Source organism: Erythranthe guttata, chromosome 13, assembly GCF_056151865.1.
Source record: "Erythranthe guttata isolate IM_541 chromosome 13, IM_541, whole genome shotgun sequence".
Taxonomy (NCBI): Eukaryota; Viridiplantae; Streptophyta; class Magnoliopsida; order Lamiales; family Phrymaceae; genus Erythranthe; species Erythranthe guttata.
In genome coordinates, this window is record NC_142545.1 from 15,813,491 (window position 1) to 15,834,733 (window position 21,243).

The following is a 21,243-nucleotide window of genomic DNA, read 5'->3' on the forward strand; positions in this document are numbered from 1 at the left end:
AGTAATTTTCACACTTAAATTAAACGGTATTAATGTCAAAGTTCTGAAAACTAACGACGAGGGCCACATTGAGATAATTTTTCAAGTACAAAGGGGGGCAAATCGATGCAATCGAGAGTAAAAGGGGGTAAAGTGATATTGAGTCAAAGTACAAGGGGCAAATCGATAAATTGAGAGTAGAAGGGGGTAAAGTGATATCAAACCAAAGTACAAGGGGGCAAATCAATACAAATGAGGGTAAAGTGATATCCAGCCAAAGTACAAAGGGTAAAATGAAATTTACCTTTTTTTCTTTTAGGTACAATTATTACAAATATTCTTTTTTTGTGCATGCAACAATTTCATCCCCTCAACTTAGAAGGTAAACTCAACATATGTATTTACAAATTACAATACAATCTACAAAGAAAAAAAATTGAGGCCTGTACAACTTCTTGAAGCAGCTCTCATGGAGTCGTCCTACACGATTCGATTACTTCAAGCACCGCTTCGTGCGTTTCCGGCGAGATCAAATTCAACGTCACATGAAATACCTTCAAAAAAAATAAAAACCATTTATAACGAAAAATACGTCGTTTGTATAATATTTTTTGAACAAACAAATATGGTAAAAATACATACCGCAAATCTCTCCAACACCGGAACAAGTATAGCCAAGTTCCGACCCGGAAAAAAATTCGCAATTGCATTACGTGTGCTCTTACTGGAAAAAAAAAACCAATCAGAAATAAAAATTCACGAGAAACACGGTAAAAGGAATTTGCTCAAACAAAACACAAATTCAAACGAGCCTATGGTAGCACATTACTAAACCTTTCCATCGAAAGAAACGCAAGAAGAAGAGCTGCATAAGCTTCTATAATCATATTATCCGCTTCTTTCTCTCTCTGTAACCCGGACTCTTCGTCATCCTGTACAATTAAAGTTTGAAAATACTCAAGCTATTATAATTACGTGAACCATTTCATACATCAGCAAAATAAACAGAAGAACAACTTTCTCACCGAACACAAATATTTTCCACCGGCTCGGTTAGCCAAAAAGATAGAGCATAGAAGAGAAATCACACCGTCCGTTTGATCCTCCAATTCCAAATCATTGATTCTCGGTAACGAAACACGAGCTGCAACAAGCTTAGATCTGCAACACAATAAGAATATACGATCAACAAAATTGTCGTCTAATTATCTCAAGATTGTAACAAAAATGCAAGTAAAGTTTTACCTGTTTTGTCGATCCTTCTCCACCAAATTCACAAGCAAGACCAAAATAGCAACGAGAAAGTCCTGTTCTCGATCAGTCAGATGTGTATCGCTCGGACTAGAATTAGACGGAAAATGACGAGCAATCAGAGAACAAAAGGTTTCCAAGCCTCCGCATGTTGCAATTTGTTGGCAGCCCTCGGGGTTGTCGTTAGTTAAGTTTATAAATACCTGTAAATCAACGATAACGATTTATATTCAATAGACTCTGGAAAGTGATGAAAGCTGCAGAAACGAAATGATACGGAAAAAAATGAGAATTTCACGTTGATACCTTGACAGCTGCGATAAGACAGTCGGATATAAGGTTGAACTTTTCTTCATCACCGGCAGGAGTGGGTCCCACTTTATCTGCCGTTTCAGATAGTCGGTCCCACTTTGACGGTCCAAACTCGTCCCAACGAAACGCAAAAGGATCACTGCTATCTGAATCCCCAGATATTCCGCTGAATGATACCTGAGTCGTAGGACTGCTCGATGAACTTCTGAATAAAGAAACACCTAGATAATAGAGACAAATAAATTAATATCGATTAAACGAATGTCATGCATTAGTCGTTACACATGTAAACTATACCTGAGAGAATCTTGACGACACTAAGAATGAGGTTTGTGAGAGAACGTGGAGCTCGTTGACCGTTCGTTTTTCCGTTCATTCCAAGCAAATGGCACTGTAAAGCAATATCAAATACGGAGACGGAAGTTAGGTAGTCAAAACATCGACTAGTAGTTAATGTTTAGTAAATGAATACAAATGGGTTTTCTCGAAACAACTACACGGAATCCGATAAAATCCGATACCTGATTGTCTTGGCTAAGGTCGGTAGCATTTTCCATTACTTTTAGACATTTCAAAAGCAGTAGAAGACTTTCTAGCCCAGCGTTGTCTTTCAATTCGAGTGCAAAATTCGGACTCTTCTCCAACCATTCCTGCATAAATAATGAACTTTACAGAAAATCAACTCGGAAAAAAAAAATAAAAAAAATTAACCGACAAGGGGTCGCGTCTCACCTCCATTATGCAAAGACAATTCCTCGCCACTTCAAAAACTGCATCAAGTCCTCCAAACTCTCTAAGTATTTCCTTGAAGCTAACCCCAGTTTTCCGAACAGTGTTAGCCGTATCTGATAGTTCCAGAACATTAAAAAAAAAAAAAAAAAAAAGGAGAAAATGTATAAAATATTATCATCGACGAAATAGAAATAGAACGCAGAAAGTAAGTATTACTAGAAGCAAACTACAGCAAAAGAAGTTCCAAACCTTCAATAGATAAGCACGCTTTCTCCATTGTAAGCAAACTAATCCATTTAGGATACAATCGTAAATGGATACATTCTCTCGACTTCATTTCCTTGCAATTACGAAGAATCTCGCGGACCTTGGTCATAATTGCAGTCGCGCTGGAATCTTTGATATAAACTGAGTCTTGTAATAAACTAGCCCTTCTGCGCATCCTTGGTGTAAGTGGTTTCAAAGACTTTATCAGAAAGCAAATGCAGCTCGGTGAACCCAAAACGCAATCATCTTCACCCTAAAACAATGAGATCTCGAGAGTAAGTATCAAGTGTTGAAATGCGATTGAAGAAGTGAGCACTTTCCGAAATCACTCACATCACTTGTCAGCAGATAAACTAAAGTAGCTGCAGCGAGGTTGCTTGGCCAGTCATCGGAAACAAGTCTAGAAACAACATCGATAATATTTCTAGCCATCCTACGAAAGATTTTAGTAGTCAGTTACTAATGTAAGATAGGCCCCAACCACTCAGAAAATCCGTAAATAAATTAAATGAACATGAAGTAAATATTTACATCGTTACCCCAAATTTTCATTATCATTTTCGAATGCACTAGGTTAATTTTTAGCTTACTGTACTACAATCTCGATAACTTTATAAAATCATCTCCCGACATCAGTAGTCAGTACTAAAAGCAACATAATGTGTTACATTAAACATAGCCTTTACGAAAAATATTTAAAATAAAAAGGATTAACGGAAGTACCCGTTAACCCTCAGAAGCTGCCGATGTTGCTTTGTTCGACAAACGGATAACAACGAAACGAGACTTGCCCTTCTAATATTCACATGTGATCCCTTCTTCAACCCATCCAATGCAAAATTCACACCATCCACATTCTCCGCAATGCTCCGTAATTTCGAATCCAACTTCTTCCTAGTCTTCTGTAAAACCCCATTTTCTTTTCCAGCCTTCTTCTTGGATATTCCACAAACCCTAGTAAAATTTGAAACATCCCTTTTAAAATCGCACTTTCTTGGCACCGAATTCCGTAAATCGTGGGACGAATTTAACCCGTACCAACCCGAATCGACATTCTTCGCCTTTGATATCGAAAAGTCCCTGTTCTCAGAGAACTCAAAAACCGTATTATCCGACTCACGTGATGAACTACACTTACGCAGGGTGGAATTGATTTTCATGAAGTTCTTTGGTTTCTTGAACCCCAAAACCCCGTACGGCAACGAATCAACGTCAACCACCTTCCGTTTCCGTTTCCGCAAACCCCCATCGTGGTCCCCACAATCGCCGCCATTTCTTGAAGGCAGAATCGTCGACCGCCGCTTCTCCCGGGAAGAAGTGAAACTGTATGAACCGAACAAGTGGCGGCGACCGGAGCCCTCGGACGACAACGTAAAATTGAAAACATCTTCGGAACATTCCTGAGAGGGGGAACCGGAAACCACGTCGGAATTGCTTCTCATCGGACCCCTACTCCGTCGGCCGTTAGTTTTGGCTCTCATAATTTGCTGAGAGAATAATTTCTTGGTTGATTGAATTTGGGGAAAGGGTATTATAGTAATCTCACTAAAATTCGAATGCGTTATTCATTGGCCTATTTTAATAGCCGTTGATTCTCTAGTTGGGCCTGTCACTTTTATTATTTGGACTTGGCATTTTTCTTTTTCTTTTTTCTTTTTCTTTTTTAGAAATTGGGCTTGGGCCTTAATATGATTTGGGGTCCATAAGTATTAAATTTAAGCCCCTTATTGTTTGCATAAAATAATATTAAATAATTGGTAAATTAATATAGTTAATAATTTAATAAAATACATTAAATTATTTTTTAGTTTCTTCATTTTGTGTTGACCTGTGAGATAACAACACAACATAAATTACTACTCCATTCGTTCCTAAATATATGTCGATTTTTGCATTTGCATAAATATTAAGAAATTCAACAAGCGTGTCTTCATTTTAGGAATAAACACATAAGAAAAAGACTAAAATAACGTTTATTATTTAATAATTTATAAGAGATTAAAACTAGAAAACATAGATTTAATACAATATGGAAATTTTAAGGTGACAGATAATATATAATAAAAATATTTTAAAAAAAATGAAAGTTATTGTGGAACAAAGAAAATACTAATTGAGAAAACTCGGACATAAAATTTCGGACTACATCAATTTCGACGAAACTCAACTTATTTGGTAAGAAAACAACCAAGTCCTATAACACTTGCAATTGATATTCAACTTACTTAAAGATTGTTTTAATCTTGGTTATTGAATTTAAACATAAATCCTCTAACTCGTGAGAAAGACAATGCAAAGTTTATTTATTTTATATTTTTATTTTAACTATTTTTATTATGCATAATATTCTGAAATCAAAATGCAAAAAAAAATAAAAAAATTAGTTATTTAAATGAGATGTAATAGAAATTAGAAATGGTAAAAATGTAAATAGTGGAAGAAAAATTCGTCTCCGAATAAATGACGTGGCAGCAATTATTACTGTAATTGTTCTATAATGTATTTTATTATTATTATTATATAAACCAGAAGAGAGACCGGAGAGAAACAATAGTTTGACCTATCATTTTTCTTTTCTTGATCTAGGGTTCTCTTTCAATCGCTATGTATTCCAGATGATTACTAACCGTTACTGTATAATACTTCAGAAACTCATAAAAATTAACCCCCGTCTCTCAATTTCTGAAGACGTCAGGAAAATCAGGATTCGATTCGTCGGTAACGGCAATCGATATTCGCCGGAATCTGTATTTTTTTTTTAATTTTTTTTATTAAAATATGTACTGCCTCTGGATTTCGTCGGCAATCGATCTATAAATCTGGATGAATCGGAACGGATAAATGTCAAAGAAGAGAAGTGTGTTCCCAATTTTCTGATACCGACTGGTTGATTTTGATTTTTTTATTGAATTATTGATATTGCCCTAAATTTACACAAAAAACCACATTGGAGTAGTGAAATTTGAACTTTTTCCGTTGAACACTTGGGGTTTTTTTTGGGAGGAAAAAAAAAATGTATCGGAACTTGGTGGTGGTGTACGAAGGGGAGAGAGTGCTGGGAGAGGCGGAGTTAAACCTGCAAGACGGCGTCGTATTGGGGAAGGGGCTGAAAGAAATTCGGATATCACACTATTCACCGCCGAGTGAGAGGTGCCCGCCGCTCGCCGTGCTTCACACAATAAACTCCACCGGAATATGCTTCAAATTGGAAGCTACTACCAAGAATCAGGAGTCGCCGCTCTCTCATTTGCATGCCAGCTGTCTCAGAGATAACAAGGTATTGCCCCCCATCAAAAAACAGAAACCACAAAACTGAGTGGAAATATCTCAGCTCATTCAGTTACTGATGCAGACCTAATTAGATATTACAACCTAAAATAAAACCTATTTTCGATTTTGGGATAATTCATACAAATCTAAATGGAGCTGCAAGTTCTAATTTTCCAAAGAGAATATATATTCAGGGGAACTGAACTTACTGCTGCAGAAAGATTTGGACTTTGGACATAGGAACAAACTACAAAGGACCATTTGTTGATTTTTTTAGTGTGAACTTTATAAACTTGACTCATTTATACGAATTCAACATGTAAAGATTGAACTCCAGAATTATTGAAATGAATTTCCACTGTTCATTTTACTGAATCTCTGTTTTATTTTTCAATATGAGCTGAAATGTGATTTTGTCATACAGTTGATAAAATTTAATCTAATTCAGGAGGATAATACCTTATTTGAATTGTTATGACGCCTTTTGACATGCTAAGAGCACGGCTTTGACATCTATGATGGTTTAATATCTCAATTTTGGGAGACTATAAATCTGGAAGTGATTTGTTGTATTGGACTTACTCTTGGGAGAAAGTAAGTTCAATCTGAGAGAAGCTGTTCACTTGCATGAGTTGCTGAATTGTTGAACAGAACATTTTTATTCCCTCTTCAAAGTTCATTTAATCTGGAAATTTATGTTGATGAGAATGGTTATTAAGGCATGGTTTTACTACCTCCTTTGTTAGTAACCTGTGTCTAATGGCATCCATGCAGAAAGGTTGGCTTTGTCGTGTCTAGGGGGGTTCTTTATATTCCTTTTTTTTTTTTTTTTTTTTTTATTTCCGTCCTATACGCTTCAATGTGCTTTAACTTTAGCCTGTGGCAGTTTAGGTTGCGTCAAATTTTGTTTCAAGACTGTAGTGGCATCTGTTCTCATCATCAATTATCTGCAATCCTGTAAATGTTATATACTAAATTTCGAACTGTCCTTTCAGAATTCCACCACTTCTTTGGATTTGAGGCATGAACATTTTTAGTTTCAGCATTTAATTATCTTGTTATTATATTTGCAGACTGCTGTAGTTCCCATTGGAGGTGCGGAGATTCAGTTAGTTGCCATGCACTCCAGGAAGTATGAAGGAGGGAACCCATGTTTTTGGGGGTTCAATGTGGCATCAAGCGTTTACAATTCTTGCCTTGTCATGCTGAATCTCAGATGTCTTGGGATTGTATTTGATCTCGACGAAACGCTCGTAGTTGCAAACACAATGCGTTCTTTTGAAGATAGGATAGAGGCATTGCAGCGAAAAATAAATTCCGAGTCTGATCAACAACGTGCATCTGGGATGGTAGCCGAGGTTAAACGTTATCAGGATGATAAAAACATATTAAAGCAATACGCAGAAAGTGACCAGGTAATCGAAAATGGGAAGGTTATCAAGTCGCAGTCTGAGGTTGTTCCAGCTTTGTCAGGGACTCATCAACCCATTGTGCGCCCACTTATACGACTGCAAGATAGAAATATAATTCTTACTCGCATTAATCCACTGGTAATTGTTTTCAGGATCTATTATTTACACATCTTTGTCCTATAGTGGGAGTTAATGCTATACATATTCCAAGAATTTATGCAGTTGTATCAGAGAATATTTAAGAAAAGCACTTGGCTGCTTCTGGCAACTTAATGTTGTATTATATAATTCAGCAAGAATGATAATTATTTATTTAGATTATGAAATCATATCATTTAGGATGATTTATGTATTAACGCAGATACGTGATACAAGTGTGCTTGTGAGATTAAGACCTGCATGGGAGGAACTTAGAAATTACTTGACTGCTAGAGGTCGAAAGCGGTTTGAAGTTTTTGTTTGCACAATGGCTGAAAGAGATTATGCTTTAGAAATGTGGAGACTTCTTGATCCAGAATTTAATCTGATAAACTCGAGGGAGCTTTTGGAACGCGTTGTGTGCGTCAAATCTGGTACGTGCTTAGGAACTCTAGCCTTAAATTCAACTTTTCAGTGTAATTCATTTGTGATGGCCTGGACATCCATTTTTCTTGCACAGGGTTTAGGAAATCACTTTTCAATGTTTTCCAAGATGGAAACTGCCATCCTAAGATGGCATTGGTGATTGATGACCGCTTAAAAGTATGGGATGAGAAAGATCAACCACGAGTCCATGTTGTTCCTGCATTTGCTCCGTATTATGCTCCTCAAGCTGAAGTACTGGTTTTTCACTGACAATCTATCTGCCTGAATGAATGAAACTACTTTTTTGCTAACATTATCTGCAATTTAATTCCTGTAGGCTAACAATACTATCCCCGTGCTCTGTGTTGCAAGAAATGTAGCCTGCAATGTCAGAGGTGGTTTTTTCAAGTAAGTTATTACAAACAGTAATTGTTTTTTTCTAATTTGTCAATAACTTGGTCTCATGTACCAGCTATTGGGTTTGATTTGATATATTCAACACAGGGATTTTGATGATGGTCTGTTACAACTAATATCCGGAGTTGCATATGAAGACGATATTAAAGATGTGCCTTCTTCACCTGATGTGAGCAACTACTTAATTTCAGAGGTAAGTCAACCTTCCCCCCAGAAAAAAAAGTTTTATCTGGTCCTAGTCGCTAAACTTCGAGTTCAAAATCAGCTTGCTGGAGATCTTTCAAATGCTTTTACTATCATATTTTTTGAGACTTTGCGGCAGTCAGTAAAGTTTAATATGCCAAACGATGTCTTTCTCTTTGTTATTGTTCAGGACGATCCTTCAGCTTCTGGTGGAAACAAAGACTCGCTTGTTTATGATGGAATGGCAGATGCTGAAGTACAAAGGAGATTAAAGGTGAAGTTTGCATATGCAATTTTTTTTGTCTATGGTGGAAAGTCAGTACTTTGGAGATTCCTTTTGTCTGATGATGTCTTTATGCATATGCAGTTTTTCTTGTCCGATATTTTGTTTTTCCTGCTTTTGGTGATGTGCTTTAAAGTATGTCTAATACAGTGTTAGCAGTAGGTAATAGTACCTTACCTTACGATAATCTGAACATTCAGGACGCAATATCAGCTTCTTCAACTGCTCCTTCACCAATTGCAAATTTAGATCCTATAGTTGCCTCAGTGCTCCATTACATGGCACCATCCTCTTCTTTTACAGCTCCCCCACCAACAACACAAGGACCAGCAATGTCTTTTCCAAGTCAGCAAATGCATCAAGTGGCCACACTTCTTAAACCACCATTAGTTCAACTTGGACAAGGAGAAACAACCTCCCGCAGTTCTCCTGCAAGGGAAGAGGGTGAGGTGCCAGAATCAGAATTAGATCCTGATACGAGAAGGAGAATGCTAATTTTGCAACATGGTCAAGACATGAGAGGACCCTCTCCAAGTGAACCTCAGTTTCCTGCTCGCACGCCTATGCAAGTATCTGTACCAAGAGTTCAGCCCCATGGCTGGTTTCCTGTTGAAGAAGAGATGAGCTCGAGACAACCGAACCAAGTGGCACTACCACCAAAGGAGTTCCCTTTGAATGTTGAATCTCTGCCTATTGACAAGAATCGAGGTCATCATTCACCTTTCCTCCAGAATGTGGAGCCTTCTATTCCTCCTGGTAGAATTCTTCCTGAAAGCCAGAGGTTACCAAAGGAGGTAGTTGATTTCTCGGTAGACCTCGATTTTTTACATTTTAGTTTGAATAGAAGTCCAAGTGAGTTTCATGTTTGACAAGTTCGCTGATATGGTGTACAGGCAGTCCCGAGAGAAGATCAATTAAGATTGAACCAATCATTGCCTGATTTCCATTCTTTTCACGGTAAGTCGCATCTCTTCTGTTATCATAACTAAAGAAAGCTAGTTTTACCAGGCTTTATCATGTGTCATAATTGTACGGAAGTCATCGTTGAGACTTTTTTTCTACAGCAAGATTGCCACCAAATTCATTGACATTTCATGCAATTGCCTTGATCAGTAATTCATATCTGAATTCGATTTGATGAAGTTCTCATATTAAGTTACAGTTCACAACCTATAATGGAATTGAACACAATTTTTTTATTGGAACCTATCATTTGTTTCTTCTCATATGAAATGATATCTCTTCAATCATTGTTCAAAACCAAGTTCTTTCTAACTTCATTTGGCAGAAGTAGAGCATTACATTTTGTATTTAAATCTTGAAGGTGAAGATGCTTCTGTGGCTCAGCCATCTTCAGCAAACAAGGATTTTGATCTTGAAGCTGGACAAATTGACCCCTACATAGAAACGTGTATTGGAGCATTGCAGGATATTGCATTTAAGTGTGGAACGAAGGTATGAAACAGTTGTTAATGCCTTTTTTTTCTCCCTGTTTTGTGGCTATCATCTATCATTTTCTGTGATGGTCACCTCAAATATCTGTAGGTGGAGTTCAAGCAAACTCTTATATCAAGCACAGGACTGCAGTTCTTTGTAGAGGTAGTTTCAGACTTTCAGTTGCGATTGTCCTATTTAGTATTTACTGACGAAGAGATAAAATGAGAACTAAATAAAAAGAACTCATGTTCTACCCACTCTCCTTTTCTCACCTATCGATCCATTTAGCTCTATTACTTTTCCTCCTTTCTTCTCCCAAATTATTGGAATCTTTGATTTCCATGACACCTTGTGCACTTGAAGTATTTTTGAAATCTTGTTATGTGACCAGTGTAATTGTATTATTCCAGGTTCTGTTCGCAGGGGAGAGAATTGGCGAAGGAATGGGTAGAACAAGGAGGGAAGCACAACGTCAGGCTGCCGAAGGGTCTCTTTTATATTTGGCGGGTAACATACAAATGTCGGCTTCCTGATAGTTGAAATGAATGGGGTGTTGTATAATCTTTTGTTTCATATAAGTACATATATATGTTGTATGTATTTGAATCTCTTACTCAAAATATTCATCTACTTCTTTATCTGGTTAATGTGTCCATAGTCTTTATCTGGCCTCATTCTGTGAACTGATTATGAACATGCAATAACGTAGAATTAATTTTGATAGTTTTCTAGGAAACCTGTCTTACAACCTATTAAAAGTCACATTTGTCATGATTTGGCTGAAATTCTGACTGTGATAAACTATTTCTTTGTAGATAAATACTTGTCACGGAGTAGACCTGATTTCAACTATGTGCCTGGAGATGGGAGTAGGGTCGGTAATCAGAAAGAGAATGGTTTTAACAGTAATGCCAATTCTTTTGGATATCAACCATTGCCTAATGAGGAAGGATTACCCTTTTCAACAGTAGCAGCACCGCCGCGGATTGTAGACCCAAGAACTGAGGTCTCGAAGAGGCCAATAATGGGTTCAATTACTGCGCTTAAAGAGTTTGTAAGTTTCATTAACTGAAAATCAATGTTCTATACATGCCTTTGATTTTATTTCCATACCCTTTGTTAATCCTCGATTCTCTAGTGCACAATGGAGGGCCTTGGTGTAACATTTCAAACTCAGCCACAGTTTTCGGCTAATCCTGGCCAGAGAAACGAAGTGTATGCTCAGGTCAGATATTTATTAACGATTGCATACAACTTAAAAACCTCCCACCTCTCAGAATTCAAGTGTTTCTCGAAAATAATTTATTCGAACAAAATATTGCGAATCATGAGCTGAACTAGATTTAATCATTGTGGTGAAATGGCATCATCATGGAACCTTTACCCAGAAAAGTGAGAAAAAAAAAAGAAAGAAAGAGGAACCTAAAAGTAAAGAATAATGTGAATCTTCTTGGGTAATTAACTCGTCTATTTTGGCACGTAGGTTGAGGTTAACGGGCAAGTATTGGGCAAGGGAATCGGGCTAACATGGGATGAAGCTAGATCACAGGTATTACGTTTTCCGACAAAATTCTTCTATATCTTTTTTTTTTCACCCTTTCCATTTTACTATTTTCGACGTGAAATTGAAAATCTTACATTTTATGGTTATAATTGAACGCTATGAATATTCTTTTTTTATCTATTAGATTCTCTCGATCTTAACTTAAAGACCATTTTCCTTAGGCTGCTGAAAAGGCTCTTGTAACCCTGAAATCCATGCCCGGTCAGTTTCCATACAGGCATCAGGGTTCTTCTCCAAGGTGAGTGGATTTGCTTTTCGGCATTTTCAGATCGTTATGCAGTACCTGGGTGAATTAAATCACACTTAACGAGAAATTAATGCAACTAGGCAACAATAAGTTTGGTTAAACACATAAGTTCAATGGCCCTATAAACTACAAACTAATGAAATATGCTACCATCTTTCTATCCTATTGCTATGTTATTGAAATAGTCTTGGTTCAGATCTATGCAGAGTATACCGAACAAAAGGGTAAAACAAGAATTCAATCGAGTTTCTCAGCGTCTGCCGTCATTTGGCAGATACCCCAGGAATGGCTCTCCTGTACCGTGAGAACTCTTACAACCTTTTTATCTTCTTTCTTCGGTTCCCGCCTTTGTTGTATAATATGGGCCCACGATTCTGTTTAACACGCACGAAGAAATACATGTAAATTGGGGTCCAGGCGCTGCCCATCTGCTGTGCTTTCTTTCCGATTCCTTTTTAAAGAGTTTTGCACAAGAGTTTTGCCTATTAGTTCGAATTAAACGACGTACATATTTGTGATCTATGGGAATTTTTGTATCTACATATTGGAACTGAAATGCGAATCCTCGAAAAAGAGAGAAGAAAAAAACGAAGATGATGATAATGAATGGCATCTTCAAATTGTGTCACTTGGGGATTTTGCCTGAAGAATCATCTGTTGTTGGAGTTGAAAAGGACAAGCATTGGTCATATTGCAGTGATCAGGCACAGATAGATACAAGATATATATGATAACTTCATTGTTTTTTTTTTTTTTTTGTTTTTTTTTTGTTCACTGATGATTTGGGATGACAGGATTTTGTTGGTTAAACTTACTTGTTTTTATATATATAATGTCTGATTAATTCTAAGCTTCTAATACAGGTCTTGCTTTACTTCTTCAAATATTTTTGGGTAAATTACGCCAACCATGTCATGATGTAAGGTCAAATTACGAAAAAATCCCTTTATGTTTGGGTAATTACAATCATCATTCCCTCAACTATGAATCTTTTTATACGTCCACTATTATGGTGTCAAATTCATCAAAATCTTTTATACTTAGTTGAATGTTATCTAGTTTGTAATCATTTTGTGCAAAAATGCAGTTTTTGATGTACCACAATTTGATATTTACAAGTCAAAGAGGCCCAAATTATGATCATCTTTTTTAAAAATGTGGAATTCGAATGGGTACGAATCGAAGAATATTCAACATACATGTTTAAGAAGATTTATAGTTGAAGGGGTAGTTGTAATTATCCAATCCATTATTTTACCGTACCTCAACCGTAACGTACCGATTTAATTATTGTAAATTCAATAACAAGTTGAAAACGTTAAAGATTCAAAATCTATTGTAATATGTATTATTAATAAACTTATTATTTACATATTTAATGATAACCTTAAATTATTAAATTGTACAATATTAAAAGTAAATGAGTGTGTGTGTGTGTGTATATATATATATATTGTATTTAAACCTTAATTTCCCTATAAAAAAAAACCCATCTTCTTCATCCTGAGATTTTCTTGTTTGGTTCGAAAACAAACAAATAACTTAAAATTGGAAGTATTATTATGAGTAGTAAATAAGCAAATTAAATATCCAGCAACTGGAAAAACAATTAGTCCCTCTTCAGAACCCTAAACAAAAAAGAAATATTATATTTTGGATGGTAACAAAGACACATCAATTCAAGCACGTACTCTACATATTATATATATACACAAAAATTCTATATGTAACGAGAGGAGAATCGAACATAGAGAGAGAAAGTGCATTGTTTTAGAGAGAGAGAGAGAGAGAGAGATGGCATCGTTCGACGCGTACAGCATGGATGGCGACGCGTCGGCGCGTTCGTTTGACGACGGCGGGTACACCACCTACGACGATTCATACGCCGCCTTCTCCTCCGCCGACACACCCCCGTACTCGGCCCCCGCTTACACTCCGGACTACGGCGATACGGAGGAGGTGACGGTGGAGAGCGTGCTCAGTCCGGATCCGTTCGGGTACGGGTCGAATCCTCAGCCGTTCGGATCAGACGGTTCGGTTCCGATATCCAATGGCCATGGAAGTTCGCCTTACAACATGGGGGATGATTCCGAGGGAATATTCAGCTCGGGTGGACCGATCCTTCCGCCTCCTACTGAGATGCAAGAAGAAGGATTCGCTTTTCGCGAATGGCGGAGGTAAGATTTTCTCTAATTGTGTTGAATTTTCTAATCTGTGTCAAAGTAATTTTTGTTTTTTGTATGTAAATTCGGATCTGCCTTTTATTGTTGATTGAATTTGACTTTGATCTCAAAAAAACTATAAGCCAAAATAGAGCTGCGATTGACTCTTGAAAGACTTGAATCACTTGATTTGTTGTTGCTGAATCTTGTAAACGGGATCCCTCTAGATCATATATTTTCCTTACTGGTCGCTGATCAGTTCAGTGGACAGATTTTGACTTGAATTAGTAGAGAGAAATGCATTTATGTCGAAGATCTAGCTTGAATATTGAGATAAAGATGCATATAAGAAGGTTATAGCTAACCATTACTAAAATTCATGAATGATATGTCGTGTGTCCGGTCCTTCTCGCACCCATCAAACATATAGATCGGTCTTAATTTCAACATGTGGCCATAGGGGTGGAAATTGGAATGGAATTTCCGATTTCCGCCGATTTGGATCCGAAAATTTCCGATTTTGGAACAATATTTTTCATTCCAATTTCCGATTTTTCCAAACAAAAATTCATTCGAATTGGATTAGATATGAGATTCCGTTCCGATTTCTGATTTTTCTAAACAAAAAATCATTCGAATTGGATTAGATATGAGATTCCTTCCGATTTCAATTTCCAAAAATTCCAAAAGAGAATTCCGAATTTTGCACTTATAATATCCATATTATTATGTATTCTGTACTTTAGGTGACTAAATAAATGGAATTTCCCGAATTCCGCTGATTCCGATATGAAACTTTCCAATGTTTGGAACATTTTTTTCTTTTCGTTTCAATTTCTGATCTTGCTGATTTTTTTGGAAAGGAATTGTGGTTTGATCAGTCCGATTTCCACCCCTATGTGGCCAGCAAGACCACAATATTATAGTTGATTATGATTTCTAGAAGAGGTAGTTGTGGTATATGACAATCACTATCAACAACAAAATGCTTGAAATTTTTACAGATATCGTTTTTTTTTTTGGGTAAGTCAAATCCCTTGGATAGCCTGGTACTAGAGTTGATGGAAATAAGTTTGATGCTAAAGCCAGAGACCAGGGGGAGAAAGGTTAAGTTATGGTAATTAAACGTGATGGAGACCGTATTGAACTTTGAAGAACACTTTGAAATTTGATTCCACTAGTTTGAAATTGACAACGAGCATGTCTTAAGACTTTCCCTAACATTTACTGATTGAAAATTTCTACTTTCGACAAACTGGATATTGAAGCATTTATAGGAGAGTCTTTAAATCTTATCCATGATTTCAACTTACAAGAAAGAGAGAGTATATTCTACCAGCCCTATGTATTTATTCACCGTACGGTTGAAAGATAGTCTGAGGTATGTTATACCCGAGTTTTTCTCATCTTTGTGGGTTTTGGATGCAGGCAAAATACCATCCGTCTGGAAGAGAAGGAGAAGAAGGAAAAAGAAATGCGAAACAAAATCCTCGAAGAAGCTGAAGAGTATATAAAAGCTTTCTACGAGAAAAGACAGCTTAATTTAGAGACCAACAAGACTAGCAACAGAGACCGAGAAAAGGTTTGAGTTTCACAGCGTTAAACATATAATCTTGTTCATCTTTTACCCCAATTAAAGCAGTTAATAAAACATCATTTCTTTTATTGCATTATCTACATCGAACAGTCATACCTATCCAGTCAAGAAAAATTCCACAAAGAAGCCGATAAACAGTACTGGAAAGCCATAGCAGAGATCGTTCCTAACGAGGTGGCCAATATTGAGAAGAGGGGTAAGAAGAAGGATCAAGATAAGAAGCCATCAATCTCTGTAATTCAAGGCCCGAAACCTGGTAAACCAACCGATCTTTCGAGGATGCGTGGTTTATTAGTGAAGCTCAAGCACAAACCCCCACAGCACATGCTACCACCCCCACCCCCACCCACCCCTGCCAAGGATGATAAGGACCCGAAAAATGCCAAAAATGGAAACGATGCTGCTACAAAAGAGGCAACAGTTGCTGCTGCTGCACCTGCCAAAGTTTCAACTCCAAACGGTGTTACGGTAAAAGAATCTGTTGCTCCGGCGAATGACCTGCCAGCTAATTAGCTAAAATTCCACAAGTTTTGATTGCATACTCTCTCTTTTTTCATACTCGTATTTTCCTCTTCGGGATTTTTCCATGCATTTTGCATTGTTAATGTTTATTGATTAAAACTCCAGGCTGGGTCTGGCAATTCCTTTATTGAGTTTGAAACAACTGGTGATTTGTGTTGTTGTGCTGTAATTTTTTGTTGAACATATATCGGCTGGTACTTTAATTTTACTTTTATTTTTTCCAAGATGACTTGTATCCTATATATATATATATATATATATATATATATATATATATATATATATATATATATATATATATATATATATATATATATATATATATATATATACTTTTATAGGTTTCGAACAACTAGTTTTTGAAACGAAGGATAGATGACAGTGAAATTCACAAATGCCACTATACAAAGATACATCATGTCTTTAAACAGAAATAACTGTCACCATGGAATAATTTCATATGCTGTAAAAGAATTAAAACCCCTCGTAATTCATACATCATGTGTTTGAGTACTATAAAAAAAATAGGTCATTCTCGCAATATGTCCCTCTACTCTACGTATGTGTCATCGCAACATACCTCCTATAATACAGGAAATACCCGATGCAGATCATCGAAAAAACAATAACATGGCACCGGAAAAAGGATCATTCAGATGCCATGTGGAACTTAAATACACACAGATTTGGATAAACAATTTAGAAGAAGAAAAAAAAAATCTCGAAGAATAGTGGATTTGAGGCCTTCAAATTCATCTTGGGGTAACCTGAGTGATTGTGATAGGAAAAGAAGTCGTCTGATAGCTGGTCGAGGTTTCAGATGAATTATGATTCTTCGATAGTTTACCGCTTAATTGGCCCGAATCTTCGTAGAAACCTGGAGGGGTGAGTTGGCTGTCGTTTAGCTTAACATTTCTAGAGAGCATCTCAAGGACCTGACTCATCAATGGCCTCCTGCTTGCATTTGCTTGAGTGCAAAACAGTGCCACTTTCATGTACCTTACAACTTCGTTTTCCTCAAACTCCTCAAGTTCCGGGTCGACCAGATCCACCAATTTTCCCTCTTCATAAAGCTCCCAAGCCTATGAATCAACCAAATACGAATGACGAGAAATTATTCAGTTAATCAGAAAGAAATGAATAATACCTATTATTTACCAAAGGAATTATAAGATATTTACCCACCCATTCGACTAGCAACTTATGTGCTCCTCTGTAATTGGTGTTTGCACTGCTCCTGCCGCTAACAACTTCAAGTGTTAGAATCCCGAAGCTATACACATCGGCCTTCATAGTTAGGCGACCACCTATTACATACTCAGGTGCCAGGTAACCGCTGCTTGGAACAAACCAAAGGGGAAAAAAAAGGAAACATACAAATTATATTTTAAACAATAATTTATACGTTTAGTGAAAACATGAGTAGAATCGAAAAGAAACAAAAAACGAGCCATACGTTGTTCCAGCTAGTTTTGTGCTAATGTGAGTAATATCATCAGGGAAAAGTTTAGCCAATCCAAAGTCTCCAATTTTTGGTTGGAAGTTTTTGTCCAGAAGTATATTACTAGCTTTGATATCTCTATGCACAATGTGAGGCGTGAGTTCTTCGTGAAGATACGCAAGCCCTCTGGCAGTCCCCATGCAAATCGCGGACCTCCTTTCCCAGTTCAATTTTACGGACCTCTTTGCACCTGTACATACATATTAAGGATTATGCTCTGCAAGAAACACGAAATCTTTTAACTTGCTCCAGAATTACTAATGAATGTACCATATACCTAATAGTGCATGATCGATGCTGCTATTTTCTAAAAATTCATACACCAAAATCCGGTTAGGTCCATGAACACAGCAACCAAGTAATTCAACGAGGTTTGGATGTACGACATTGGATATGGTATCAATTTCAGTCAAAAACTCGCGCTCTCCTTGTTTTGACTGAGCAGAAAGCATCTTTACAGCAACTTCCGTTCCATTTTTTAGAATGCCCTATCCAACACCAATTGAGTTAATAAAATGCAAACAGTATCAAATGAAACGCATAAAATAAAGTGTTCATCAACTTCATTGCTCTCTAAATCTTAGTACCAAGAGGAGTATATAGAAGTCTAACAAATATGAAGCTTCGTTTAGCCTGTAATTACGTTTAGGAAAGGAATCTAACAGAAATAACAGACCAAATTGTTGCAGTATTAAGCAATACCTTGTAAACTGTACCAAAACCTCCTCGTCCTATTTTGTTACTTCGATGGAAGTTGTTTGTTGCTACTCTTAACTCATTATATGAGAAATTCTTCGTCTTTGCAATTGAGGCCCCTGGATAAAAAAAAAAAAAAACGTATACGAATCGTCATAACCTCTTTGTTCAACTATACCATTAACACTGGGCGTCTCAATTTTCATAAATCAATCCTACGTTATAATCAGCACAGTCTTCGTGAAGTGGATATTTTAAGACGAGCTTCAGTTGTTATATTATGTTTCCAAGGAATCGTTACAAAATTGTTCGAAAGAATATAGAGCAACTCCAATGATTCTCCATACAACAGATGATAAAGTGTTTACCTTCTTCATCTTGCGGAGGTTGACGAACATGCTTATCTCGTTTCTTCTGGAGCACGGTTGTGGCACCAAAGCAGCTACAACTCATGTTATGCTCAACGACACTAATCACATAATCCAACTCAAGTGTCTTCAATCTGGACAAAGACTAGCCATCACCTTCTTTTCATACCCACATTCCTTCCCCGCCTGCAGGTACTTCAATTACATTACAAGAAGCAAACGAGAAATCGCCGTGATAAATTCTCTATAGTCTATAGTCTATAGTCTATACTAACTGAATAGGGTTCGATATTTCTTTTCCGTCCTCGCTTCTCCAATTCGCCTTTTTTCTTTAATCCATTGATTTTAGCCATTTAAAGATGCAATTTCAGTTCATGGAAATCAATTAATTCGTGTTAATTTGTACGGCAAGCATACCAGATTACCAGGTGCTGAATTTACTACAAGTGATCGCAGAAATCCTCAATATGTAATACAACACGATTTCTACCATTGCAACCCAAAATCTCAAACAGCTACTGTAATATCAATCAATCATTTCAAACAAATAAAATACGAATTCCACAAAAAAGCTGTGGCCAATTGAGATGCAAAAGTCAATACCAAGCCAGCACAACCACTCAGACCGCCTAATCCTAATTCATACAGCATTTTTTAAGCACGCCATAATTAAACTGAGATCCGTCGAATTGAAAAAAAAAAAACGTAATTCATCCAAAAACATAAAATCGAGAAACAATTCGCTACTTACAAATTAATCGGCGCACGGGAGGAGGATGATGAAAGAATGTAGCGGTAAATGCAGAAAAATGTTGGAGAATATCAGGCGGTGGGGTCTGGGGTAACTCGTCTTACTGATTCGACTCGTGGTTTTGAATGCGCAATTCATAACTCGCGCGAGAGGAATTTGCTTTTGTGTTCTCACCTTTGTATTGTATTTCCACTGTGTGTATGTGTGTGTCGTGCGTGAAATTTTGATAGCGACTGTTGTTTCTTCTTCCCTTTTTCCTAATTTTCTATTTTATTTACCATTTTATTCATACCATCTGACCTTGGTACTAGTTTCTATACACTCAAACTCGACTCGTGTATTTTTTTTAGACTTCAAATTTATGTCAAATAATTACAATACTTTACAACTCTTTGGTCAAACATATTCGTAAAAAAATTAATAAAAAACCTTCATAGTCAAAGAAGAAAATCTAGAATATTCATTGAGAGTTAAATAAGATAAAAAATATAATTGTAAAATAAAATAAAAACCATAATTTGCTCTTTAAAATAAATGAAGTTTAACGTTGCAACTGTCTAATCGTTATATAATTCATATTACAAAAAATGCATCATAGTCTAAAATGAAGAAACATAAAATAAATAGAAGCAATTTTAGATGTACTCCAACGTATTTTCTAGATATTGGGCCACAATAGCTCAAACTCGACACATAAATGAATCGATGACTCAAGCTTGACCCGATTTTACTAAAAAATAGACTTGACTAAAATATAATCGAGTTGAGCTACCGAGTTTCAGTTAGGTATGACTCAATTGCCGATACTCGTAAATAAGATTTAGTCAAAACCTAAATATTACTATTTGTCATCAACCTTAAAGACGAAATCCAAACATTGGAACTTGAAACGCGGTTTACAATTATATTTTTATAACACAAAAAATATTCTAGTAAGAGTAAACCTAGTTTGTCATCAGTTGACCAAGACATTTTTCCATTTACATAATAACAAAAAGAAATAATAATAATAATATAATTATTATTCAATCTTGCCAACCCAAGTTTAAACTATGTTGCCAGGTCAACGTGAACACGTGGCGGGAGGATATTGGATTGAACTTTCCCTGCTTTGACCAACCAAACGGAAGCAATTTACCAAGTCTAAACAAGTGGTTAGCAAATGGGACAGGTGGCATCGAATATGGAAATATTTTGTTGAATCATTCATAGTTAAAATCTTAAGCATCTATTTATCGAGAAATAAATTAAAAAGAAATTCAACGGATTTTATTTTTCTAATAAAATGGCCCAATAATAATAAGCCCATTTAATAAATATATGGCCTCGTTTTTTAAATTTCCATTTGGGGCCGTTAGTAATATTTGCCATCAAATTTTTATTACAGGTTCGGGAGGAGAACCGCAGCCCACTAACACAAGAGACTTGATAAATACAGGACACGTTTTAGTAGACGTCGGACATTTTATTTAATAAATTAAAACTTAGGACCGATTCCATTGTTTTAGTTACAAATATTTATATTGCCAAAATATCGCATTATTAATCATCAAAATATCCCATGCTCGTTTTTTTAGATTTGTACAACTTTCCTAGCTAAAAAAATTCCACTAATTTTTTTGGGTTTTTAATCTACAAAATCACTCGTAAACTCTTCAATCTAAATCGAAACCTCTACTTTTTCAATTTCAAGACAAATCAATGGACATATTTTGAATGATTTTTCCC

At 36.4% G+C, this 21,243-nt stretch overlaps 4 protein-coding genes across 6 annotated transcripts; 2 read left to right on the top strand and 2 right to left on the bottom strand.

The window, feature by feature from the left end:
* Positions 1 to 170: 170 nt before the first annotated feature.
* LOC105969183 (wings apart-like protein 2) lies at positions 171 to 4,131 on the bottom strand. Its single transcript, XM_012993928.2, has 12 exons — positions 3,265 to 4,131; positions 2,875 to 2,974; positions 2,524 to 2,794; positions 2,275 to 2,387; positions 2,064 to 2,192; positions 1,840 to 1,933; positions 1,537 to 1,763; positions 1,225 to 1,433; positions 1,005 to 1,140; positions 814 to 911; positions 622 to 703; positions 171 to 533 (listed from the first exon to the last, which is right to left on the bottom strand). The coding sequence occupies exons 1-12, from the start codon at positions 4,020 to 4,022 to the stop codon at positions 447 to 449; spliced, it is 2,304 nt and encodes a 767-aa protein (XP_012849382.2). The 5' UTR covers positions 4,023 to 4,131; the 3' UTR covers positions 171 to 446.
* A 928-nt stretch (positions 4,132 to 5,059) lies between these two features.
* On the top strand, positions 5,060 to 12,802 carry CPL1 (C-terminal domain phosphatase-like 1). 2 transcript variants are annotated; one of them, XM_012993551.2, is made up of 17 exons: positions 5,060 to 5,818; positions 6,885 to 7,361; positions 7,585 to 7,795; positions 7,882 to 8,039; positions 8,125 to 8,195; positions 8,292 to 8,397; positions 8,578 to 8,661; positions 8,871 to 9,464; positions 9,564 to 9,627; positions 9,995 to 10,125; positions 10,216 to 10,269; positions 10,518 to 10,614; positions 10,923 to 11,161; positions 11,246 to 11,332; positions 11,591 to 11,656; positions 11,833 to 11,909; positions 12,115 to 12,802. In XM_012993551.2, exons 1-17 carry the CDS (start codon positions 5,555 to 5,557, stop codon positions 12,221 to 12,223), a joined length of 2,889 nt encoding a protein of 962 aa, XP_012849005.1. In that variant the 5' UTR covers positions 5,060 to 5,554; the 3' UTR covers positions 12,224 to 12,802. The 2 variants fall into 2 exon arrangements, with proteins under 2 accessions (XP_012849005.1, XP_012849004.1); XM_012993550.2 differs by having other exon boundaries at positions 5,077 to 5,818; positions 8,871 to 9,479.
* Positions 12,803 to 13,393: 591 nt separating this feature from the next.
* On the top strand, positions 13,394 to 16,423 carry LOC105969072 (clathrin light chain 1). The gene is made up of 3 exons (XM_012993803.2): positions 13,394 to 14,095; positions 15,509 to 15,662; positions 15,768 to 16,423. The coding sequence occupies exons 1-3, from the start codon at positions 13,713 to 13,715 to the stop codon at positions 16,188 to 16,190; spliced, it is 960 nt and encodes a 319-aa protein (XP_012849257.2). The 5' UTR covers positions 13,394 to 13,712; the 3' UTR covers positions 16,191 to 16,423.
* Positions 16,424 to 16,621: 198 nt separating this feature from the next.
* Positions 16,622 to 19,845, bottom strand: LOC105969143 (cold-responsive protein kinase 1). Of its 2 annotated transcripts, none has more exons than XM_012993885.2 (7): positions 19,516 to 19,845; positions 18,765 to 18,950; positions 18,403 to 18,515; positions 17,978 to 18,188; positions 17,656 to 17,890; positions 17,385 to 17,535; positions 16,622 to 17,281 (listed from the first exon to the last, which is right to left on the bottom strand). In XM_012993885.2, exons 2-7 carry the CDS (start codon positions 18,847 to 18,849, stop codon positions 16,952 to 16,954), a joined length of 1,125 nt encoding a protein of 374 aa, XP_012849339.2. In that variant the 5' UTR covers positions 18,850 to 18,950; positions 19,516 to 19,845; the 3' UTR covers positions 16,622 to 16,951. The 2 variants fall into 2 exon arrangements, with proteins under 2 accessions (XP_012849339.2, XP_088668379.1); XM_088812253.1 differs by having other exon boundaries at positions 18,765 to 18,965; positions 19,516 to 19,640.
* Positions 19,846 to 21,243: the final 1,398 nt, after the last annotated feature.

Excerpts from the sequence above, each read along its gene's own strand:
- CPL1 (XM_012993550.2), top strand. The coding sequence starts at position 5,555 with ATGTATCGGAACTTGGTGGTGGTGTACGAAGGGGAGAGAGTGCTGGGA. Across the intron at positions 9,628-9,994 it reads TGATTTCCATTCTTTTCACG|GTGAAGATGCTTCTGTGGCT; the intron begins GTAAGTCGCATC and ends TAAATCTTGAAG. Across the intron at positions 10,270-10,517 it reads GACTGCAGTTCTTTGTAGAG|GTTCTGTTCGCAGGGGAGAG; the intron begins GTAGTTTCAGAC and ends GTATTATTCCAG.
- LOC105969072 (XM_012993803.2), top strand. The coding sequence starts at position 13,713 with ATGGCATCGTTCGACGCGTACAGCATGGATGGCGACGCGTCGGCGCGT. Across the intron at positions 14,096-15,508 it reads GCTTTTCGCGAATGGCGGAG|GCAAAATACCATCCGTCTGG; the intron begins GTAAGATTTTCT and ends TTTTGGATGCAG. Across the intron at positions 15,663-15,767 it reads GCAACAGAGACCGAGAAAAG|TCATACCTATCCAGTCAAGA; the intron begins GTTTGAGTTTCA and ends TACATCGAACAG.
- LOC105969143 (XM_012993885.2), bottom strand. The coding sequence starts at position 18,849 with ATGAGTTGTAGCTGCTTTGGTGCCACAACCGTGCTCCAGAAGAAACGA. Across the intron at positions 17,891-17,977 it reads CATCGATCATGCACTATTAG|GTGCAAAGAGGTCCGTAAAA; the intron begins GTATATGGTACA and ends ATGTATGTACAG. Across the intron at positions 17,282-17,384 it reads ATAAGTTGCTAGTCGAATGG|GCTTGGGAGCTTTATGAAGA; the intron begins GTGGGTAAATAT and ends GTTGATTCATAG.
- LOC105969183 (XM_012993928.2), bottom strand. The coding sequence starts at position 4,022 with ATGAGAGCCAAAACTAACGGCCGACGGAGTAGGGGTCCGATGAGAAGC. Across the intron at positions 1,434-1,536 it reads GTCTTATCGCAGCTGTCAAG|GTATTTATAAACTTAACTAA; the intron begins GTATCAACGTGA and ends GTTGATTTACAG. Across the intron at positions 534-621 it reads CGGTGTTGGAGAGATTTGCG|GTATTTCATGTGACGTTGAA; the intron begins GTATGTATTTTT and ends TTTTTTTTGAAG.